The sequence below is a fragment of the Eutrigla gurnardus genome (genome assembly GCF_963514095.1).
Source record: "Eutrigla gurnardus genome assembly, chromosome: 15".
NCBI classification, from domain to species: domain Eukaryota; kingdom Metazoa; phylum Chordata; class Actinopteri; order Perciformes; family Triglidae; genus Eutrigla; species Eutrigla gurnardus.
In genome coordinates this window covers 16,096,487-16,115,512 of record NC_139938.1, presented here as the reverse complement: position 1 = coordinate 16,115,512, position 19,026 = coordinate 16,096,487, and the positions used below count along the sequence as shown (strand labels likewise).

The window sequence follows — 19,026 nt, the reverse complement described above, 5'->3', positions numbered from 1 at the left end:
CAGAGAGACTCAGATCTTCTGAGCTGAGTCCTCCTGACTAATGATGATAACGATGTCTCCCTCCCACAGCTTCGTTCTCCAGTTTGAAGACGGAGCTGGAGCGAATAAAGGCGGAGAAGGAACAGGTATTTACTCTGTAGCCTTTTTCACACATGCGACCCTGAACTTATCTAGCTGTGGACCAGGACGCAAATGTGAAAGTACAGCTTTGTTTTAAAATGTAGGGATTTAAATAAAAAAAAAAAAGAATACTCAAACAAAGTACAGATATCTGAAAATAACAGTCACAAAGTATTTGTATCGCCTCTGAAATTCAGCCACAGTGTCATTTTGACACGACCACTGGGGGGCAGTAGAGTCGGAGAATTCAGAATCCTGCAACTAAAAGCCTTTTTGTAGGAAAAACCAAATGTTAATCTCTTCTGATCCTGCAGAGCGGTTCATCCCCTAACTGCAGAAACACTCCCACTTCAGGTGTGGACAGATATCTGCAGTACTTCTGTGCGTCACTGACTGACGGTCTGTTGTTTAGTTGCAGAGCCGTCTAGTAGAGAAAACCACGACACTGGAGGGCATCCAGGGTCTGAGGATCAGCCTGGAGCACAAGCTCAGAGAGCTCACCGCTGCAAAGGTCAGTTTCATTTACACCAAACGCCACTCGAAACGTGACTCATTTCATTTATGTTTCAGTCTAATATTTATCTCACTTCCTCTGTAGTGACGTTTGAACATTTGTAATTGTGTGTGTGTGTGTGTGTTTTCCCTGCAGAGTGCACTAGAGAGTCAGGCCTTTGATGAGAAAGACAAAGCTCAGCGGCTGCAGACGGAGCTGGATGTCAGTGAGCAGGTTCAGAAGGACTTTGTCAAGCTTTCTCAGACCCTTCAGGTAAGGATGCCGGATCATCTCTCCCAGCCCACGTTGTTAAAAGCTACAGAGACGGAATGGGATGCCATTGCTATTAATTGGAATTTGGGTTTTCATTGATAACGGGTCAGATACTTTATCATACAGAAATAATTAGACAGATATCTACAGATATATTTAGAGTAAAAGTAACGTACAAAAACGTGATTTTGTTTTGTTTTTTTTTGCATTTAAATGAATTAGCTGTTGAAATGTCCGATGTCTTTGCAGGTCCAGCTGGAGCGAATACGACAGGCGGACTCGTTGGACCGAATCAAAGGCATCCTGAACGACACCAACTTAACTGACATCAACCAGCTTCCAGACACATGATGCCACTGAACGAACACAGTTTCCTTCTTTCTCTCATCACTGGCCACAATAACGTTATTGATCCGACCCTCCCCCTCCTCCTCCCCCATAACCTCCATGGAAGAAGACTTTGGATGGGACGGATGTGGCACAAGGACCCTTTTTGTGTACATTTAAGAGTCTCAGAAACACACACACACACACACACAGATAGAATAATGAAGAAGAACACTACTTAAAACGTGTAAATAACTAAATGTGTGAGTGTGGACGGAGAGAGTCCATCTTCCTGTGGGTCTGTCTTGTTTCTACTGTAGATATGTCTGTATTAGCTCAACCAAAAAGGTTTTGTCGTCTTCTCGAAGCACTTTTCATCTGCAACTTCTCTTTCCAGGTAATTATAAAAAAAAAACAATTGGATGCATAACTTTTTAGCCACCTTGTTCTCAAAGCGGTTGATACTCGCTTCCCTGTTCCACTTGCTTGTTCTTTCCCACCTTTCTGGTTTTTTTCTGACGTTTTCCACCTTGTTCTGGTCATTTTACCCCTGTGAAAAAGACGACGAAGGAGACTCGTGGATAATACTTGCACATGACTAAACTGAGATCTATACATACACATACAAAAAAGAAACACAATTTGAGCAATACCCTCCATTTCTTAAACATCCTCTACTGTATCTTGCTTTGTTTTTTGTTCTTAATGTCTGACACTTTTTAAAGCTGCAGAAATACAATGAAGAAACATTCACGGCACGTTTCAAAGATTTTTTTTCCCGCTTGTTTGTTGATTGTTTAAAGGGATAGTTCGGGTGTTTTTGAAGAGTGTTTGTAATCTGCGGGAGTGGCAGCGTGGGTGCACTTAAATGACACCTAAAAACCCCTTATGTGACTCGGTTATGTGACTGTGTTATCGGTGCTCTTCAAAGCCACCAGACTCCATTCACAAAAGCACAAATTTTACCTGGCAGAACACAGGAGTTGCTGATCTACCACTGCTGAGTTGTTTGTGTTGTTGTGTGACTTTGGTGTTTTAGTTCTATCTCACCGAAGTCATGCAATAACACAAACTAACATAATGAAAAATGCAGCAGAAGATCCGCAGCACCTGTGTTCTGCCAGGTAAAAATTTGTGTTTTTGTGAATGAGGTCTGGTGGGTTTGACGAGAGCGTAGAACAGAACAGAACGGCTTCTGTTCCCTGTCAGAAAGGGCAAACTTGCAGTTGGGTCGCAGGATATTTTAAATAATTTAAAAACATTTCTTGCATATTCTTTTCTTTTAAAATTTACGTCTGCTTCACACCTTTTGAAGAGAAGCCTGTTGTAAAAAAAAACTGCTATCTTTTCTACTAAAGAAGTTTATTCAAATGCCTCAATATGCTTCAACACACACCGGGTTGTATGAGTCACCTGACCACGACTGAAGGCACCTCCGCACACCTGACCCAAACATCACAACTTGCGTGGCAGGATTTTTGTAAAGTTGCAAAAGAATTACAGCAGACACGGATTGAAAGTTTTCCTTTGAATCACACAAAAGGCGAAAATGAACAATTGCGCTTTTTGATACTCTGGGACCAACTAATCCAGTCTGATTCAGGGGGTTCTAAAAACACAGGATTACACAGGTGGCGTTCATGGAGCAGAGTATTTTAAACCTTTTATCTGATTGGATAGTAAATATGAGAATATTAAAAGGATGTTGTTTGGGTCTAAGTTAGTGGCTTTGTGTCAGGATTTATTACATATTTGACCAACCGGCAATTCAAATTCAGGCTGATTTTAAGTAAATTGAAAAACACAAAACTACTGGCACCAATAACAGCAAAAACAAGAGTCACTTATTTCATTACTTTCTAACATCCAGACAGAAAATGATCCGACTTTCAGACCCCAGTTAATCTTCTCTGTGATTTTCCAGCAGTTGACTCTCCTTGAATGAATGAATTTAATAGGAAATATGAAACATGTATTCATGGACACATGGATTCTCTTTGCATTGCAATTAAAATGGTATATATGTGTATGGAGGTAAACGTGCATCCAGCAGCTTTGTGTGGCTTGGAGGACGCGTTGATCACGTTGTTTATGCTTTTTGACGTGTGCACGTGTTAAAGGTCCTTATGTTGCATATCCATACAGGAGATGTCCTGGTATTTATGATGTTCCTGCAGTGTGTTGTGAGGTCATGTGGGCAAAGCCAGTCTGAAGTTGCACTATACAGGAAAAATGATTTGGCTTGTGTGATTGTGGGCTGAGAACGAGAGACATTTTTTACACCGTGAGATGTTATTTTTCTCTGCAGGGCCTTATTGTGTTACAGCTCGGTGTGTTTTTAATTTAATTTTAATATGTGACATTTAACGTCCCTCTAATTTAATGTCTTGCTGTTAACGGTTAAGCGTTTTTACTCCCGGCCCATGTGGCATTAATATGAAGATTATCCTGTCATCATTATCATCATTCACCTAGTCATCATGTTTTAGACTTATTGAATCATTTTTGGGCTAACACTGTTGAATTATTGGGAGAAAAAAAAAATCCCAAACAGATAATATGTTAAAACTGAGAAGTATGTTTGGATTTACGTTCTGGTGGAAGTCTGAGATCTGAAAGCTCACACAGTGTACCACCTACTGCTTAGTTAAAAATAAAGCGTGTTCACAGCCTCAATATGAGCTATATTATAATGACCTTTGGGGAAAATCTGCTTTTGGGAATTTCCGTAACCCCATGTAATAAGTCACTACACAACCTTAAAATATTTGATTAATCTTTAACACAGAGTCGGTTCTTGCATCATAAACATTGACAATAAATTATATATTTTTTAAAAGTGGTTTTCAATCAAACACAATACTAAGAATTCAATTGCAAAAAGAGCAACATGTGGATTTGACCTTTATATATATTTATATATATACATAAAAATATATATATATATATATATATATATATATATAGTTTTTGCACTTTTCAGGCACAGTTTGAGCTTTCAGATGCAGCTTTTCACGTTCCATTTAAAGCATTGTTATCATATACTGTCTGTGTTTTACATTATAACATGTGTACAAGGGTTAGACTGATATTCTCGTTTGCTGACAAATTAAATGGCATCCAGTTTGAAATAAACACTCCAGATCCAGTTTCCCTTTATTCTTTTCCTCTTTTTTTTCTTCTTCAAATTAACAATAAAACAGCTACAGGTTACTGGAGTTGCAATCTCAAATAACTTTATTGAAGCATGGGCTCCAGCAGAGATGAGAACAACAAGAATAAGACCCTCTAAAGTCTTGAATACTTGGTGATTTTTAAAGGATTTTATGACTTAAAAAATGTGCAACGCAGGGCCGTTGTTGCACCTATAGACCAGTAGGGGCAGCAGTCGCACTCAGAACAGCGCAACTGCCGCTGATTTTCCCCACGAAGAAGAAAGGGCTCGTACGGTAGAGGGTGGGAAAAAAAGCAGAGGTACTACTCCTGTTTACAACAACATAATGGAGCCGAAATGGTCAAATATCATGTCCAAACGTGTTTTATTGACTGGATTTACGCTGTGTGTCTTATTAGGTGAGTACTGGAGCGCAGTTTGTTCACATTTCAATTTGGAAATGTTTGATTCTGAGGTCATAATTTAAGGTGGGGACATCAGGTTAGCTAGCTAGCGACGTTACCATCGCATCTCTGTGTACGGGCAGACACCTAACTCCCCCCCCCCCCCCCCTAACCTCGGTTTACAATCTCGCTAATTAACGTACCTTTTGTTCGCCGCTAGTTAGCTAGTGCCGTGATTTATCCTCCTCGCCGAAAAACGCTTAGCTTGGGGAGTGCTAGCTAGACCCATCCTTGCGCACGTTATGTCGACATAACGTTGCGGACGGTTTATATAAGTATATCTGAATTCACTAAAAACTGAATATAGTTTGGTACGGAGCGGTGGCTGCCGCCCTTCGGTGCGTTTGCTCCGCGGAAGGTGACGGTCGGACCACAGCGTTAAAGGGGAAAGCTAAGCTAAAGCACAGATTTAGCTGGAATACGTGTTGTTGGGTGTGTTTTGATGTATGCCGAATTGAAAAGCGGCTTCATTAAAACACACGCGGTTTAACAGTGTGCCCTATCGCGGAGGCGTACCCGGTGATAAACAAAGCCGCGATAAAATGCCAGATTTGTGGTTAACGCTGTGGTTTCCAGGGCGGCTCTCTACGCGAACTACGTGTCGCCGAGGCTCGTTTACGAAGCTGACGTTGGCCGGAAGCGATCGACACGTTCAGGTGCGATCTATAGCGCCATGTACGTATTTAGTTGGCCTCAGTCGATCCTAAACTTTAGCTTGACTAGTTTAGCGTCCAGGTTGACATCTCATGTCCTGCTGCCACTACACTGCTAATGGCTGGCTATCAAACCGCACCAAGCCCTCCTTGCGCAAACATGAATTGAATAATCTAAAAATCACGCCGAATAATCACTCAGATGCTGTAGATTTAGCAGGAATTAAGCTGGCAGCCCTAATTTAAGAAGGATGTGTGAAATTCGATGCACCACTTAATTCCCTTAGACAGCTGGACGGCAGCATCCTGGATATGGAGAATCTCAGACTAACAACATCTGACTGGAGGAAACGCTTCCTCCCTTTTTAATACTGTGGAGTTATCTGTTTTCGGAGTCTTAGACCAAATGTTGTTATCGTTGTACAAGCTAAGTGCAGGAGACAGAAACCATCCATGTTCCTGTTTTATTTACACCAAGGTTATTAGATCCTTCTTGAGAACAAGTGTGAAACCGTACGTCTTTGTTTGCCAAGGTTGTGACTTGGTTTTTCCAAAGATGTTTGCAGTACTCTGTGAAGGTACACATTCAGGCTGTCAAACATCCCCCATCCTTTCCTCTACAAGTTACTAATCAGTAAGCAGCTAACAATTATAAACCCAGTCCTGTAGGAGTTCTGTTGTGGTCACTTGACGACAATATACATGTTGATTTGAGCTTCTAAAAATGTCTTTTAATTTGCAAAAAAGGAATATAATACATAACCCATTTCTTGAAATAACAAAAACAACATGTACAATAAGAGAGTTTAGAAGGGACAAACGGAACAAACGCAGTATATTAAACATTAATAATTCAATAATTTGCGGGCAACTCCACTCTAACATATACCTGTAACCCTTGTTTTTACTGACTCAATAAATTCATGCTTTTTATTTGAGGGAATTAATTAAGTAATTTAAGGACAACTACTTTGTGTGTCCAGGCGACCAGATAACATTTCCGGGATGTGAATTATTAATATCCTCGATGCTGCAGGACACCGCAAGACTCAGAAAGCTGTCGTTTCACCTGAAAGTTTGAGCTTCCCCGTCTGCTTCTAAATTAATATTAGGTTCTTTGTTTTAAATTGGTGCTTATATTGGTAATTAACACTGACAACACATTCCTGGAAATCAACATATAGGCCGACCATGATGTGAAGAAACACTGGAAACGCAAGTAAAAAAAGACAAAACAAAACCCACCATCAATTTGAAAATGTCTCTGGGAAACTTTTCACAATAAACCTACAAAAATAATGAATTAGCAGATCAGTCTAATGGTAAAACGACGCATTGTCGTCCAGCGAAAGATAAACCAGGCGTCAGCTGCTTCTGCAATAAGACATCATCTGGCAGATCACGTGTAGATCACATCGTGACGCGAACGAACGCTGCGTTTCTACGCTTTACCTGGTAATTGTTGTAATATTCTGCCAGTGAGCGTTGCAAACCTTGTTTTGTCATCTGTGAAGCCTTCAAAGTCTTGCACCTGTTTGTCAAACTGGACTTCCTGGACTGGTTCATTGTCCTGCTGGTACCTGAAACAACATGACACATCCTCTCACATGCTGAGGCTGAGCTTGAGTCGTGTTGCCTTCCGTTATAACGCCGCCACATCGTGATGCATTCAAACGTCTAAGCAAATAAGGAACTTATTTTCATCTCCCTTTTTTTATTTTTTTATTAACAGTGACGAAACCTTCATCGGCGGTCGACATACACGCCGACGCCGAAGTGATGATGCAGAACGGCACCACGGGAAACCTTCGATGCACCTTCAAGTCCAATGAGGTGGTGAGCACCTCCACCTCGGTGACCTGGAGCTTTCAGTCCAACCAGCCCGACTCTCAGTTCTCCAAAGCACCATGGGTGGTGAGTCCTTCATGCCGACTCGAAACATGAAGTGATGCCTCTTGAGTCAAAAGCTGACTGTTATGGCATGTTTTATATTTTAAAACTGCAGTTTTCACTTCAACCTCAGTGCCAGGCATTTCTTTATACTGCATGTTTATTTTATTCATGTATTTTTATGGTTACTTCTGCTTCCACCTTGTGTCACTTGTGTCTCTATCTCGTTTGAGCATCATAATTAAATCCCACAGAGAAAGTCTCGTTCTTGTAACACAAATTTTCTGGTTTTACTGAGGAGAGCTGCAGGCTTTTATTTTTTTTAAATTGCAAAATGATTCATGAAGCCAGCGATTACCGCAGATGTCACGATCAAACAGTCAAGATTTATGATCGAGTGCTAAAACTGTGTTCGTCCACCTCAGTGAATGTAATGAATCACTCCTGTGATTGGGATTCTATTAGTGTTTGCTAATCCGAGACACTGCAGCACCTGTAAAAAATGACGGCGCGTGTACAATAACAGTCGATTTGAGTCAGAAACTGGGCTTAAATCACATTGGATGACATTTGTGTTGTACTCGGAGCAGAGGGTGAGCGGCATATCCGAGGTCTGCTGTAATTGATTTGCGGGGTGGGGGAGGATGGTGGATCATGTCTCCTTCTCACAGGTTACAGATCAGTCAGGCTGGGTGGGGTCTCCTACTCTCTGCTGTAATCGCATGCAAACATAATGACACAGTCAGAGGTTCCTTAGGTCGCAGAGGAGTCGTGCCAGAACACATTGGTGCAGTCAAAATGTATTTAAATGTGTAAATGCATCTTTTTTTCCCCCTCAGTCCAGACAAAAACACTTCTCTCCCACAACAACAGTGTATAAATCTGAAAACACATTCACTATTTATTTCAGATGCATTAAGAGCATGTGAGTGTCGGCACTTGTGCTTCATGTTAGAAAACGCTTCAGGATCTAGTTAATTCACCATCAAGCCAAACCACACGAGCAGACATTTTCAAATGTCCATCAAGGGTGTTTTTCCTTTCAATTAGAATGTTTGGATTATTTGTGATTTGTTCAGTTCGTGAGAGGAGCCACGTTGACGCTGTCGATGTCGCAACCAGAAGTCCTGATTTTGGTCAACTCCTCACCAGATGTTGGCTGCGATGCTTCAGATTTTTTGTTTGCCAACTGACAGGAGGAAAAAGATGATGACATTTTGAGGCGTTTCACTGCACAGAACGTTCTACATACCAGGCCTCAGTCAAGCTCAACAAATATGGATGTTTGATCGTGACACGGTCTTATTATTCTGCAACGTGATATCATATTTGTCCTCCGACTACAGGAAACAATTAATTATCACTTTCTAAAGCTTTGTGTACACAGCTGAAAGAAAAACAACATGGCTCCATATAAAAACCCTCCATGTGTGAGCCAGATTAGACACGCACCCCTAAAATGTTTTTTATTTTTTCATCTTTGAAGTGGTGACTGTGATAATGTATCACGGTTAATGAGGGAACAGGAAGACAATAGATGCTCTCCTCCTCTTAATAATTAACAACCGGCTGTGATGATTTCAGCGCTGCTCATAAACATCTGTATGTGGTTGTGTCTTGCAGCTGTAGTCCTTTTTAAAAAAGTGTTACTACATGCCACCATGTTTACCGACATTGCTTCATTTTTAAGATATTGTCAGATAGTTTGCTTGTTTTATGTTTTAGGCTGGGATGCAGCCGAGGGAACATCTGTTCCTTGTGCAGGAAGTAAAGAAGAGTGTGTGCTTGTTATTGAGGTTAAATGACACCGGTTAGCTCCACCCGGGTCACTTCGGTAACCTGGAAGCAGCCGGACATTAAAAACAAGTGAACCCAGAACCTGCTTCTCGCTTCGGACGCAGACGTGATTTGATACCAATGGATTTAATGGCTTTTATTAGAGTAATACAGTAATTTAAGATAAAATAAACAATGATGTCGCACACATTAAATTAATTTGTCATTATGAATTGCTGAGTCAAACTACAGGAATCAATCAGTTAATAATATCAATTGTTCTTCTTCCCTTTAGAGCTCCGTTTACAGAGCTGACATGAATTCTGAATCGTTGAACGTTAATGTATTTAATCTTCCCCCCTGTTCTCCAGATTTTCTACTTTGCCAGCGGTCGAGAATACCCGGGAATAGAAGAGTTCAGAAACCGAGTGCAGTTTACTGGAGACATAAATAAGAGGGACGTCTCGATACAGCTGAGTCCGGCTCTGTTCAGCGACAACGGGACCTTCCTGTGTGACGTGAGGAACCCGCCGGACGTGACGGGGACGCCGGCTCGGACGGAGCTCAGGGTCGTTCTGAAAGGTGACCGCTCGCACCTCTTCTAACTGAAATCAAATAAATGCCAGTTACAATTCACTGTAAAGAAGTTCTTTATGTGAAAAATCATCTTTGACTCAGTGCAGGAATACTGCAAGATTGCATAAACATACCTGCGTTATTGTTTGCTGTATGAGGAGGAGGGTGGCCTTGACCGGACACTTGTGTTCACCCACTCGCCGACTCTCTCTGCTGATTGGACGCTGTGTGAAAACGCTGTCGGCCTCGCTGTGCTGAATCTCTCATGTTTCCAAGCAATGAGAATCTTTGTAAATGTGTCTTTTTATCCGCAACAAGGGTGCCGTTTTTCACCGCCACCTGGAATTAAATAAACCTCAATTAAATAAACCTCAATTAAATAACGGTTAATGTAAATCCTGCTGCACCGAGTTTGAATCTAGTTTTAAGCCAAATATGATCAGCTTTAAAGCTCACCTTTAAACCCAGATCAACAGGCGTGTGAAAATAATCCCTGGATCTTCCTGGTTGGGAAATTTAGGATGACGTGATTACTGCACGCACGCACTGACTTCCCGTGCAATAGGATGGTGTTGGGTAATGGGAGGCCTCGCTTGTAGAACCGGTTGTCTGTGGGACATTATTTGTCTCATCAGCTCTTTGTGGCTGTTTCTTCTTGCACCACTCCTGTCTGCAATATTTCAAACGGGCCCAACACAAATCAAAGTGCTTGTTGTTTGTATAAATTATGACAGGACAGAATTGTATTCACCCGAGGGTGTTGTTGTTCAGCTTGTGTGCAGATCTATAATCTCACTGTGAAGATGCATTCAGTGCAGACCTCCGTTCGGTGTGTGCAACGTCTGCTGGATCGAGTGAATACGACCCTGTCGGCTACATTATTTTGAGGAATACTGGTGACAGTTGAATAACCGTGTTGGTGGTGGTTATATAGATATACTCCTTTATACTGGTCATCTTTAGGAGTACAGACACCTGTGTCATAGCCGTGCGTTAAAATAATCCACACCCTCCCAGAGATCACGGTGCAGCTCGGATTCATCATGAATTAATCTGCAGCTCTCGCAGTAAATGTCTGGTTAAACATGGAAATCCTGGCTGTGAGATCTGGTCTAACCGACCAATGCTGTTCCATCAGGTGCATTCTGGTTGTTTCCAGCTGCGTGAAGCCCACATGTATATTTGTTGGCTTGTTATCTCTCAGCTCGGCAGCGTTGCCACACCCTCAAGGTGGGAGATCTCTATCCGCTTCGGATCCAGGAATGTCGAGCCCAAATACAAAACGTCTCTGTGTGTTTATTGAAATCTGTATTTGTTTCTAAGCTCTTAAGAAGAGTTGAACTAGTCTTTTTCCTGAACACGTGGATGTTTCGTTGGGGCTGAGAGGCTCCGTATCGGTGGCACTCCCGGCTCTGAAGCTGACCATGTTTTCTGTTCGGTGACACAAGTGTGTCGACACGACGAGTCATGTAGAGACAAGCTGAGAAACCACCTGAAAGTGCTGAGGTGGGGCTTTCAAGCAGGATTCCATTCATATAGACACACAGACCACGGAAACACACACTTTAAAACTTTACAGTGATCATTTACAATAGTGGGGTGTTTACTTTCAAGGAAATGTAGTTTTAAGTCGTCCTTAAGTGTGTAAGTCCATAGTGTTATGACAGTAAAGGTGGCCACGGCATTGGCTGCTCACGTTACCACCGTCTTGGTTGCTCTATAAATATATAAATATATATATATATTATATAAACTTTGTCTCGTTGTGGCGTTTGTCCAGAATCTCTTCCTCAGAGCAACACCCCCATCATCGTGGGAGCAGTCTGCGGCGCTTTGCTGCTGCTCGTCCTCATCGCCGTGGCGGCCTGCGTGGTCATGAGGGTGCTTCACAGCCGCCATGAATATGAAGGGTGAGTGATGTCACAGCAGCGCCACCGATGCAGCAACGCCACACAATATATATAATATATTCACCACTTTACTTTTACCCCCTTTTTAAGCATTTATTAGCAGCATATACATTTAAAATGAACGGTTTGTACCACGTTATAATGGAGCTGGAAGCAGATAAACATGTTTATTAATGTACAACAATCATAGACTCATATATGAGATCATATATGAAAATATAGTAAAGTGAAGAAGAAGTCCACCAGGGCATAAAACAGGGACTATAACAGTAAGATACATTTAGTAAAAATAATTATACCACAATAGAAAAAATAATAAGTAATATTGCACAAGATATTGAGACGTGAAGTGTTTTATATGCATTCATATGTAAATGTATGGAAAGGTGTATATATAAATCAGGGCAAGGGACTTTAAAAATATTTGTTCCACTGTTAATTCTGCGTTCGTTTTTCGTACCTTTTAAAAACAAACATCTTGAAGTGAATCATATATTCTCAGTGTTGTTGTTGTTGTTGTTGACATGTCAGGTGAGTTCCTCAGACGTGTCTTGAGTCCGTTTGTTTCCAGTAACAATCCTTTAACTCGCTGCATGGGGGCAGGTTCACCTTTCAACCGCTTTGCCATGGACTTCTTCTTCCTTTCGGTGGTCGGTCGTTGTCACTAATTATTAACGTGTTTGTTAAAGCTGATAGACATTCCCTCGTGTGCTCCAGTAGTTGGACTACGTCTGCCTTGCATGCAGCTACGCTCTGAAATCCACACATAAACACACATATGATGAAATCAGCATGAACTCTTCTTCTAAAACGAGGGACCGGATCCTGATTTGCTGTTTGAGCCAGCGATTCTTTAAGGGTTTCTTTTTCCCCACTGGTGCCAGTCTCTCTCCCTCCATGACTTTCTGGTAACATCATTAATCAGCTGATGTCGGCATGTTGTCTCGTCATTGATCGTTCGTCCACTAACGCACCAAACTAACCGCTGTCTTCTTCATGTCTGTCGATTCATCACCACACCTTTTCCCCTAAATGTCACCATAAATGTTTCACGTTGACGTTTATTTTGAAATGATTGCAACTTATTCTGAAGTTCATGTCGCAGAAGTTGACTGCTTGTCTTACTGAACACATTATGAACCATTATCTGGACTAGAGGTGCACTGAAAACTTGTTTTATTAATAATAAATAAGTCCACGAACGCGTGGAAGAAGTATTCAGATACTTGACTTCAGTGAAAGTACTCCACTACAAGTACAAGCCCTGCGTTCAAGGTTACCTAAATCTCATCTCATATTAATAAGAAAAAATGATCGATAATGAGTAACGATCCTGTTTTGAAAATATCGAAAGTACAGATACTTGTTTTAAAATGTAGGGAGAAAAGTTGTCAGAAAAATCAACACTCAAGTGAAGTAGAGATACCTGAAAATTCTACTTGAGTACCATAACAAAGTATGTGTACTTTTACTTAATTACACATCTTTACATCAGGTTAATTGTAATAATTATTATTATATTTGCAAAGAACCTTTTCAAAGAGCTTAAAGGGCTTTTAGTGAACGCAGACATCAGGAAAGAGGCAACACCAATCATGAAAATAGTTAAGTATATAACCATCAATAAGGTAGAAAACAATCCAATCATTATACCAGTCCAGAACATAAATCAAACGAGTTAAAATAAAAACATCTAGTGTTCAGTGAAGAAGTAATAAACTGTAGTTTTCAGGCCTATTTAACCGGTGAAACAGGATGTGATCAATACATTTAACTGTGTTTCACCCCAGGAAAGCGTTTACATTGTGCATCATGATGGATCGTATCCAGTCTGGTGTTGCGTGTGCTCATCTCTCATCTGCTTGGTTTTTGTCTCGTGTCCGTTCTATTTCTTTATTTCTTTGTTGTTTGTCTCCATTCGACTGTGCACCAACGATCGCTCCACACCACGGCAAACGTAAAAACCCTAAAAATAGATGCACGTCCTTGGAAAGCGTGAGCTCTCAGGCTCCGAAACCACGAAAGAAGGTGGAGTCCAGCCAGGAGGGCTCCAGGGGGACCAGTCCCTCGGGTCCACTACAGGTAGGAGCTGGGGGACGGACACAGCCACTGCTGGCCATTTCACTTGGACATTATGGGTCTTTATTTCCCGTCTGCTGATTCTTCAGATCATAAGATCATTCATGTGACGACAACATTTAAGGATCAGCTGTGAGGAATACAGTAACGCACCTCTAGAAATAAAGCAAAAAGCAAGTAAATGCCTTAAAAGGAAGTTCGTTTCCACATTATTTAATACCAGTAAACGAACAAAAAAGGATGCCAAAATAACATCATGACACCAATTTGTAGAGTGTGAATTCATGTCTTCTCAGGCCTTTCAGCCTGATGACACGTGAACTACTGTTAAAACACTTGTTTTCTGTATGGAGTCTGGCTGGATGGGTGCTAGGCTAGGCTAACATTGTAGCTGCTCCATCAACACTCAGAATAACGTCATCTAGGCATACGACCGTGTCCATTCAGCTCTCTATTGATCAGGTCTTACTTGATTGAGTTTCTAGATGTTTCACCAAGTGTATGAGTTTAAAACTGATCCTCATCGACGCTCCTCTGTGTGATTTATCTGGATCTAGTTGTCTTTTCCCTGATGTTCTGCCCTTTCTCCCTCCCGTCTCAGGGCCCGGTGATATACGCCCAGCTGGATCACTCAGGCAGCAAAAACTCATTCCACAAGATGGAGCCAGTCGTCTACGCCGACATCCGTAAAAACTGAAGAGGACCAAAAGAAAACCTAGAATAAAAACACAGTAATGTAACAGACCTCTCTATCAGCTGCTCTCGGGAAGGGTGGGAATATTTCGACAGGGACAGAAATTGGTGCAGTTTCTTTTTTCTTTCTTTCTTTTCATCTTCTGTCCTCTGAAAGCACGATCAAGCTTTGTGAAGACGAAAACAAAATACACTCTTAACGGACACATGACTCCATCAGCCTTGAAATCGCTCTCGGTAAAGAAACAAGCGAATGCCTTCATATCATTCCACGTGTTGAGATGTTTTTATTTGAATCTTTGTGCCTCCGGAAGGTCTGCAGACTGTTGCACCAGCTGAACATAAAAAGTCTTAACTCAACCGTCACGGCTTCAACCACATCCATATCCCGACAAAGTTGAAGTATTGTTGCAGAAATGTTACTTTACTTAGGAGCGAAGGAAAAGTCTGACTGCATGAGAAGAACGCTCTAATCCGCCTCATTATTCATCAGTTTATTGACTAAGCTGGTAAAAAGGGTGACACGTCATAATCATGAATATAAAGGGATCCTTCACATACAATTTAAATATCACGTTATAAATGTCATTAATCAGTTAATCAGGACTAAAGCTGGGCAAACACTTTATTTTAATTTATCGATCTTTTCGCATTTTGATCTGCTTTTCTGTTCTGGAAAAAAAGCATTTTTTATTAAAAAAAAAGTGATTTAAAAAAGAAAAAGGGAAAGGCAGTGTAACTTGGTGCAGTTATATTAAAATGTAAAAAAGATGCTTCTGTCATTTGACAGCGGACCGCTGAGCTGCCCAATCAAACGTTTCTGGCTAGAAAATCGTCTGACAGCCAGATTTAAAAGAAAAAGAAAAAAGGATTCCAGCTTTTCGTTCCTTCTCTGTTCCACATCCATAGTTTTAATATAGCGGCAAACAATCAACCTGGGCTCTGCCGTCACTGTTATCTGCTAGCCGCTGGCTCAGCCGGCGCCATGCAGAGCCGATCCAACAGTCTGCCCCACCCAGCCCGTTGCATTGTGGGTACCGTAGGCACGACGAGGCAGAAGAAAGCACCCTGTAGTGCTCTCCATCGGCACAGTGTCCGCCCAGCTTCAGATTTAAAGTTACGTCTAAACTCTGTTTCCGAACTAATCGTTTCTACGAAGTTCCTCTTAAACGACATTCCAGCCGAGCGACGTTTGGATTTCCACAAAGCTGGTGCAACAGACGTCTGCAGCCACCGTTGGGCCGTTCCATTGGGTTTTATAGGGAGGGGGGGGGGGGGGGGGGGGTCATGTAGTATTAGATTGTGCTTCGGTAACTTTGCATGCGGTTCTAACGACATCGACACTAAACTCGGCACTCTTCGGACGGAAGGAGCCGCTGACGTTGTATTACTGTGAATGCTTCCAGTTTCCTGTAGAGTCCTGGCATGTTGTTGTGGTTCCTTCAAAACACTCCTCACCTCAGTGGTACATCAAGCTTCGGTTTTCTTTAAAAGTGCATGAACAAACAGGAAGTGCAATCCAAGTTAAGATATTTTCTTCCTTCCGAAAAAAAAAATTACAAAAAGAAATCTGGACTTTTTTTGAGTGGTTTTTAAGTATGCATGTTAAAGTAAAAATGTTCAACTGAGCTGAAAATTTCTCTTATCTATGAAAACCAGGAGCTCTCATAATGGACAAAACAATGATAAATACACTGTTTGCATGCAATTTACTAACATAACAATCATTATTATGAAAATATCCATCCTTTTTGTCATTTATGTATTGTGTAAAGCTCATTTTTTATTGGAACTTATGGGCCAAATATCTAATATGAACACTAATATTAGGGACCTTCTTTTCAGATGCTTTTAAGCTTTAAAATGCATTCCAAATTTGTGTGTTTTGTTATTTTATTTAGTTTGCAGCATTTAAAAAAAGCCAAATTTCTGTCATGATTGTGTTCGTTAACAGTGTGGTTACCATGACAACGATGTCTGTGCTGCAACCCGTCTAGATGCCTTCAGCTTCAGCTTGTGATTCCAAATGCAGTAAATGTCCACGTCGACCAGTATTTGTATATATTCCTTGCTCGTGTAAGATGATAGTGCTGTTTACTGTAACTCGTTCGGTGTGTGTGGCTGCCGATGTCTCTCCGGAGAAGGAAGTAGTTGTGCTGTAACGGTCTAGAGAGTCGGTTGGCATGCTTCGTGTTTCCTTTCTGCCCGCCAACACTCAACGTGTGCAGCGCCTGCAGGAAGGGTTGCGTCCTTTCAGCTCGTTTATATCCAATCCAAAAGATCCTTCACGTCATAATCATTAGTGTCTTTGCTCGTCTGTGACCGTCGACTGAATATCCAGGAAGACGTCAACACGTTTTTGACATTTAGAACCAAAAACGGGTCAATCGACCATGAAAATTTAAGTTAGCTGCAGCAATAATCGGTCAGTAATTCAGCTGTTTATTTGAGATACAAGTTTTCACGATCATCGGACCAAACATCGTGACCTCACGTGACTACGTTATTTTGAATTAAACCTGAAGAAAATCTTAAATGGCTCTTTTTTTTGGCTGCGACACCAAACCATGCAGGCGCTGTCGTCTTCCAGGTGTTTTTGTGTTTTTTACCTGTTAATGTTTTCTGTTTTGTTTTTCACCAAATCATTAAAACCAACCAACCTGTCCGATGCCGACAAACTTCTCCTGCCGGTCGCTCTGCTCCTGATCGTGACTCGTCGCGGTGTTCAGTGCTGTTGTAGAAATTGTGATGTAAACTATAAATTATGAAAGATTTCCGATCTGTGTCCGAGTTCGTAACAAACCCTCTGGGCGTGTTCGGCGTCGTGAGGTTCGCTCGGCTCGCCACGAGTCTTAAAGCGCTCTTTCTCGTTTTCGATGGTAAATAGTTGTTGTGTTATTGAGAATTGTTTGCTATGTTATGTTGTGAAAATCTGCACTATGTCTTGCAAATCAAAGACAACAAATTCCCTGTGATTTTTGTTTGTTCTGTTTTCTTCCTCGTTCACCTCCGAGCGACCTTGGCCTCTCTCTGTTTAACGTCTTTAAAACTGGAATGTTGTACATTTAGTGCCTTTTACATTTCATCAGCTAACTTGAACACCTGCTCAAAGTAGATAATAAAAAAAAGATTCATTTATTTTCCTTTTATTGTATGTATTTTTTTATACACATAATATCGCTTCTGTATCCACTGTTCAAATTTTATATAAAACCTTATTCCTGGCCAATTCAATGTTTGTGTGTTTTGTTCTGATTGGTTACATTTTCACCAAACGAATTAAAAGGGGAATCAAAGAAAGCATCCATGAACGTTTCATTCCATTAAATGGTGACGCTTGGGTTTGAGTGAGAAAAATAATGTACGATAATGGGATGTATTTATACTTTCTCGTACCACGTTGACAAACTGAAGACAGAAAGTTAAACGTGTGAGATATTTTTCTGAATGTGGGTGATTATATAACAGCTTAGTCGTAAGGAAACCTTATGATGAAGGAGACCGTGGTCTCTTTTTACCAGGTCACACACATTTAGGCTATTTTATAAGCATATAAATTATTTATTTGTTTGGTACAGATCCACAAAAAAAACTACAATAATTATTCATATATATTTCAATAATGTACAAATGATCATTCATTTTAATGTCTCCAAAAATATCTCAGATATTTTTTTTCTCAAAATCACTCAGACCTACTTTGCTTTGTCACTATTTGACTTCTTTTTTAATCATTTTATATTATATACTTGTAACTTTTGACGTTTTAAGCTCATTTTGTTGATAAAACCTGAGTGGTTTTTTTGCATTGTCACTGTATTTACTTGATTAAAACATCTAAAAAATGTCATCCATGAAAATATTTATACATCAACCTGCAAGAGAAGAATATGAAAAATGTTTTTAATCACCTCTCCACTGTCATTGCTGCACCATCACACCTCAGTTTTGAAGATGAACTAAATTCATTATAATTGAGTTATGTCAAGTCGAGATCCTGCTTTCATTTTATTCTTCCACTCAGGGTCGCTGCTGTACTTTGTGAGTGTGACCAGCAGGGGGCAGGATTGGTCTGAGTGAGCCAGCCATCCCTTTTCTCCCTGCAGCCATCTCTGTCATCTTGTTACTGATTGATGAGCTGTAGACTCTTCCCACTGATTTCACTGTGTCCCTGCAGGAAAATAAAAAAAAACCTCCGGATGGCCGTCGGTGACGCTGAGCTGCCGGGAGAGACAAACAAAACAAATACAGCCTGGGAATCCCGGGGAATAACCCCCCTCCCCCCTGAGGAAGGTGTGCATCATATGATTACTGTTTGTAATATGAGTGTGTGTGTGTGTGTGTGTGTGTGTGTGTGTGTGTGTGTGTGTGTGTGTGTGTGTGTGTGTGTGTGAGAGAGAGAGAGCGAGAGATAAAACATAATATAGGATGACAGGATGGTGAATGTGAAACTGATCCTGACACGACATGGCAGAACAAGAGAGCAGGTAAGACTCTGTTTTATTCCTGTTTTTTATGTGCATGAGCAAGTAAGCATACTTGATTCTTGAAAGTAACTAAGTACATGCGCTCTTTAAGTAGTATACTACTTAAAGGGCCAGTTCACCCCAAAATCAGA

General features: G+C 41.0%; 2 protein-coding genes and 1 long non-coding RNA gene across 5 annotated transcripts in view; 2 read left to right on the top strand and 1 right to left on the bottom strand.

The window, feature by feature from the left end:
• LOC311026259 overlaps nt 1-60 on the bottom strand; it is a 1,897-nt gene extending 1,837 nt beyond the window's left edge. Inside the window, exon 1 of the long non-coding RNA XR_014598465.1 lies at nt 1-60. This exon is cut by the window's left edge and continues 141 nt beyond it. This is a non-coding gene — a long non-coding RNA (uncharacterized lncRNA).
• rabep1 (rabaptin, RAB GTPase binding effector protein 1) overlaps nt 1-1,971 on the top strand; it is a 14,266-nt gene extending 12,295 nt beyond the window's left edge. For all 3 annotated transcript variants that reach the window (XM_084029664.1, XM_084029663.1, XM_084029662.1), the window contains 4 exons: nt 70-125; nt 533-631; nt 770-886; nt 1,136-1,971. In XM_084029664.1, coding sequence (XP_083885790.1) covers nt 70-125; nt 533-631; nt 770-886; nt 1,136-1,237 — 374 coding nt within the window. In that variant the 3' untranslated portion in view covers nt 1,238-1,971. The remainder of the gene's footprint in view (nt 1-69; nt 126-532; nt 632-769; nt 887-1,135) is intronic.
• Nucleotides 1,972-4,654: 2,683 nt separating this feature from the next.
• Nucleotides 4,655-17,642, top strand: mpzl1l (myelin protein zero-like 1 like). The gene is made up of 6 exons (XM_084029288.1): nt 4,655-4,786; nt 7,217-7,398; nt 9,522-9,732; nt 11,507-11,636; nt 13,613-13,718; nt 14,317-17,642. The coding sequence occupies exons 1-6, from the start codon at nt 4,714-4,716 to the stop codon at nt 14,410-14,412; spliced, it is 798 nt and encodes a 265-aa protein (XP_083885414.1). The 5' UTR covers nt 4,655-4,713; the 3' UTR covers nt 14,413-17,642.
• Nucleotides 17,643-19,026: the final 1,384 nt, after the last annotated feature.

Bases quoted from the DNA above. Each gene is read 5' to 3' on its own strand.
- mpzl1l (XM_084029288.1), top strand. From the start codon at position 4,714: ATGGAGCCGAAATGGTCAAATATCATGTCCAAACGTGTTTTATTGACT. The intron at 9,733-11,506 runs GTGACCGCTCGC...GCGTTTGTCCAG, and splicing joins GCTCAGGGTCGTTCTGAAAG to AATCTCTTCCTCAGAGCAAC. The intron at 13,719-14,316 runs GTAGGAGCTGGG...CTCCCGTCTCAG, and splicing joins GTCCCTCGGGTCCACTACAG to GGCCCGGTGATATACGCCCA.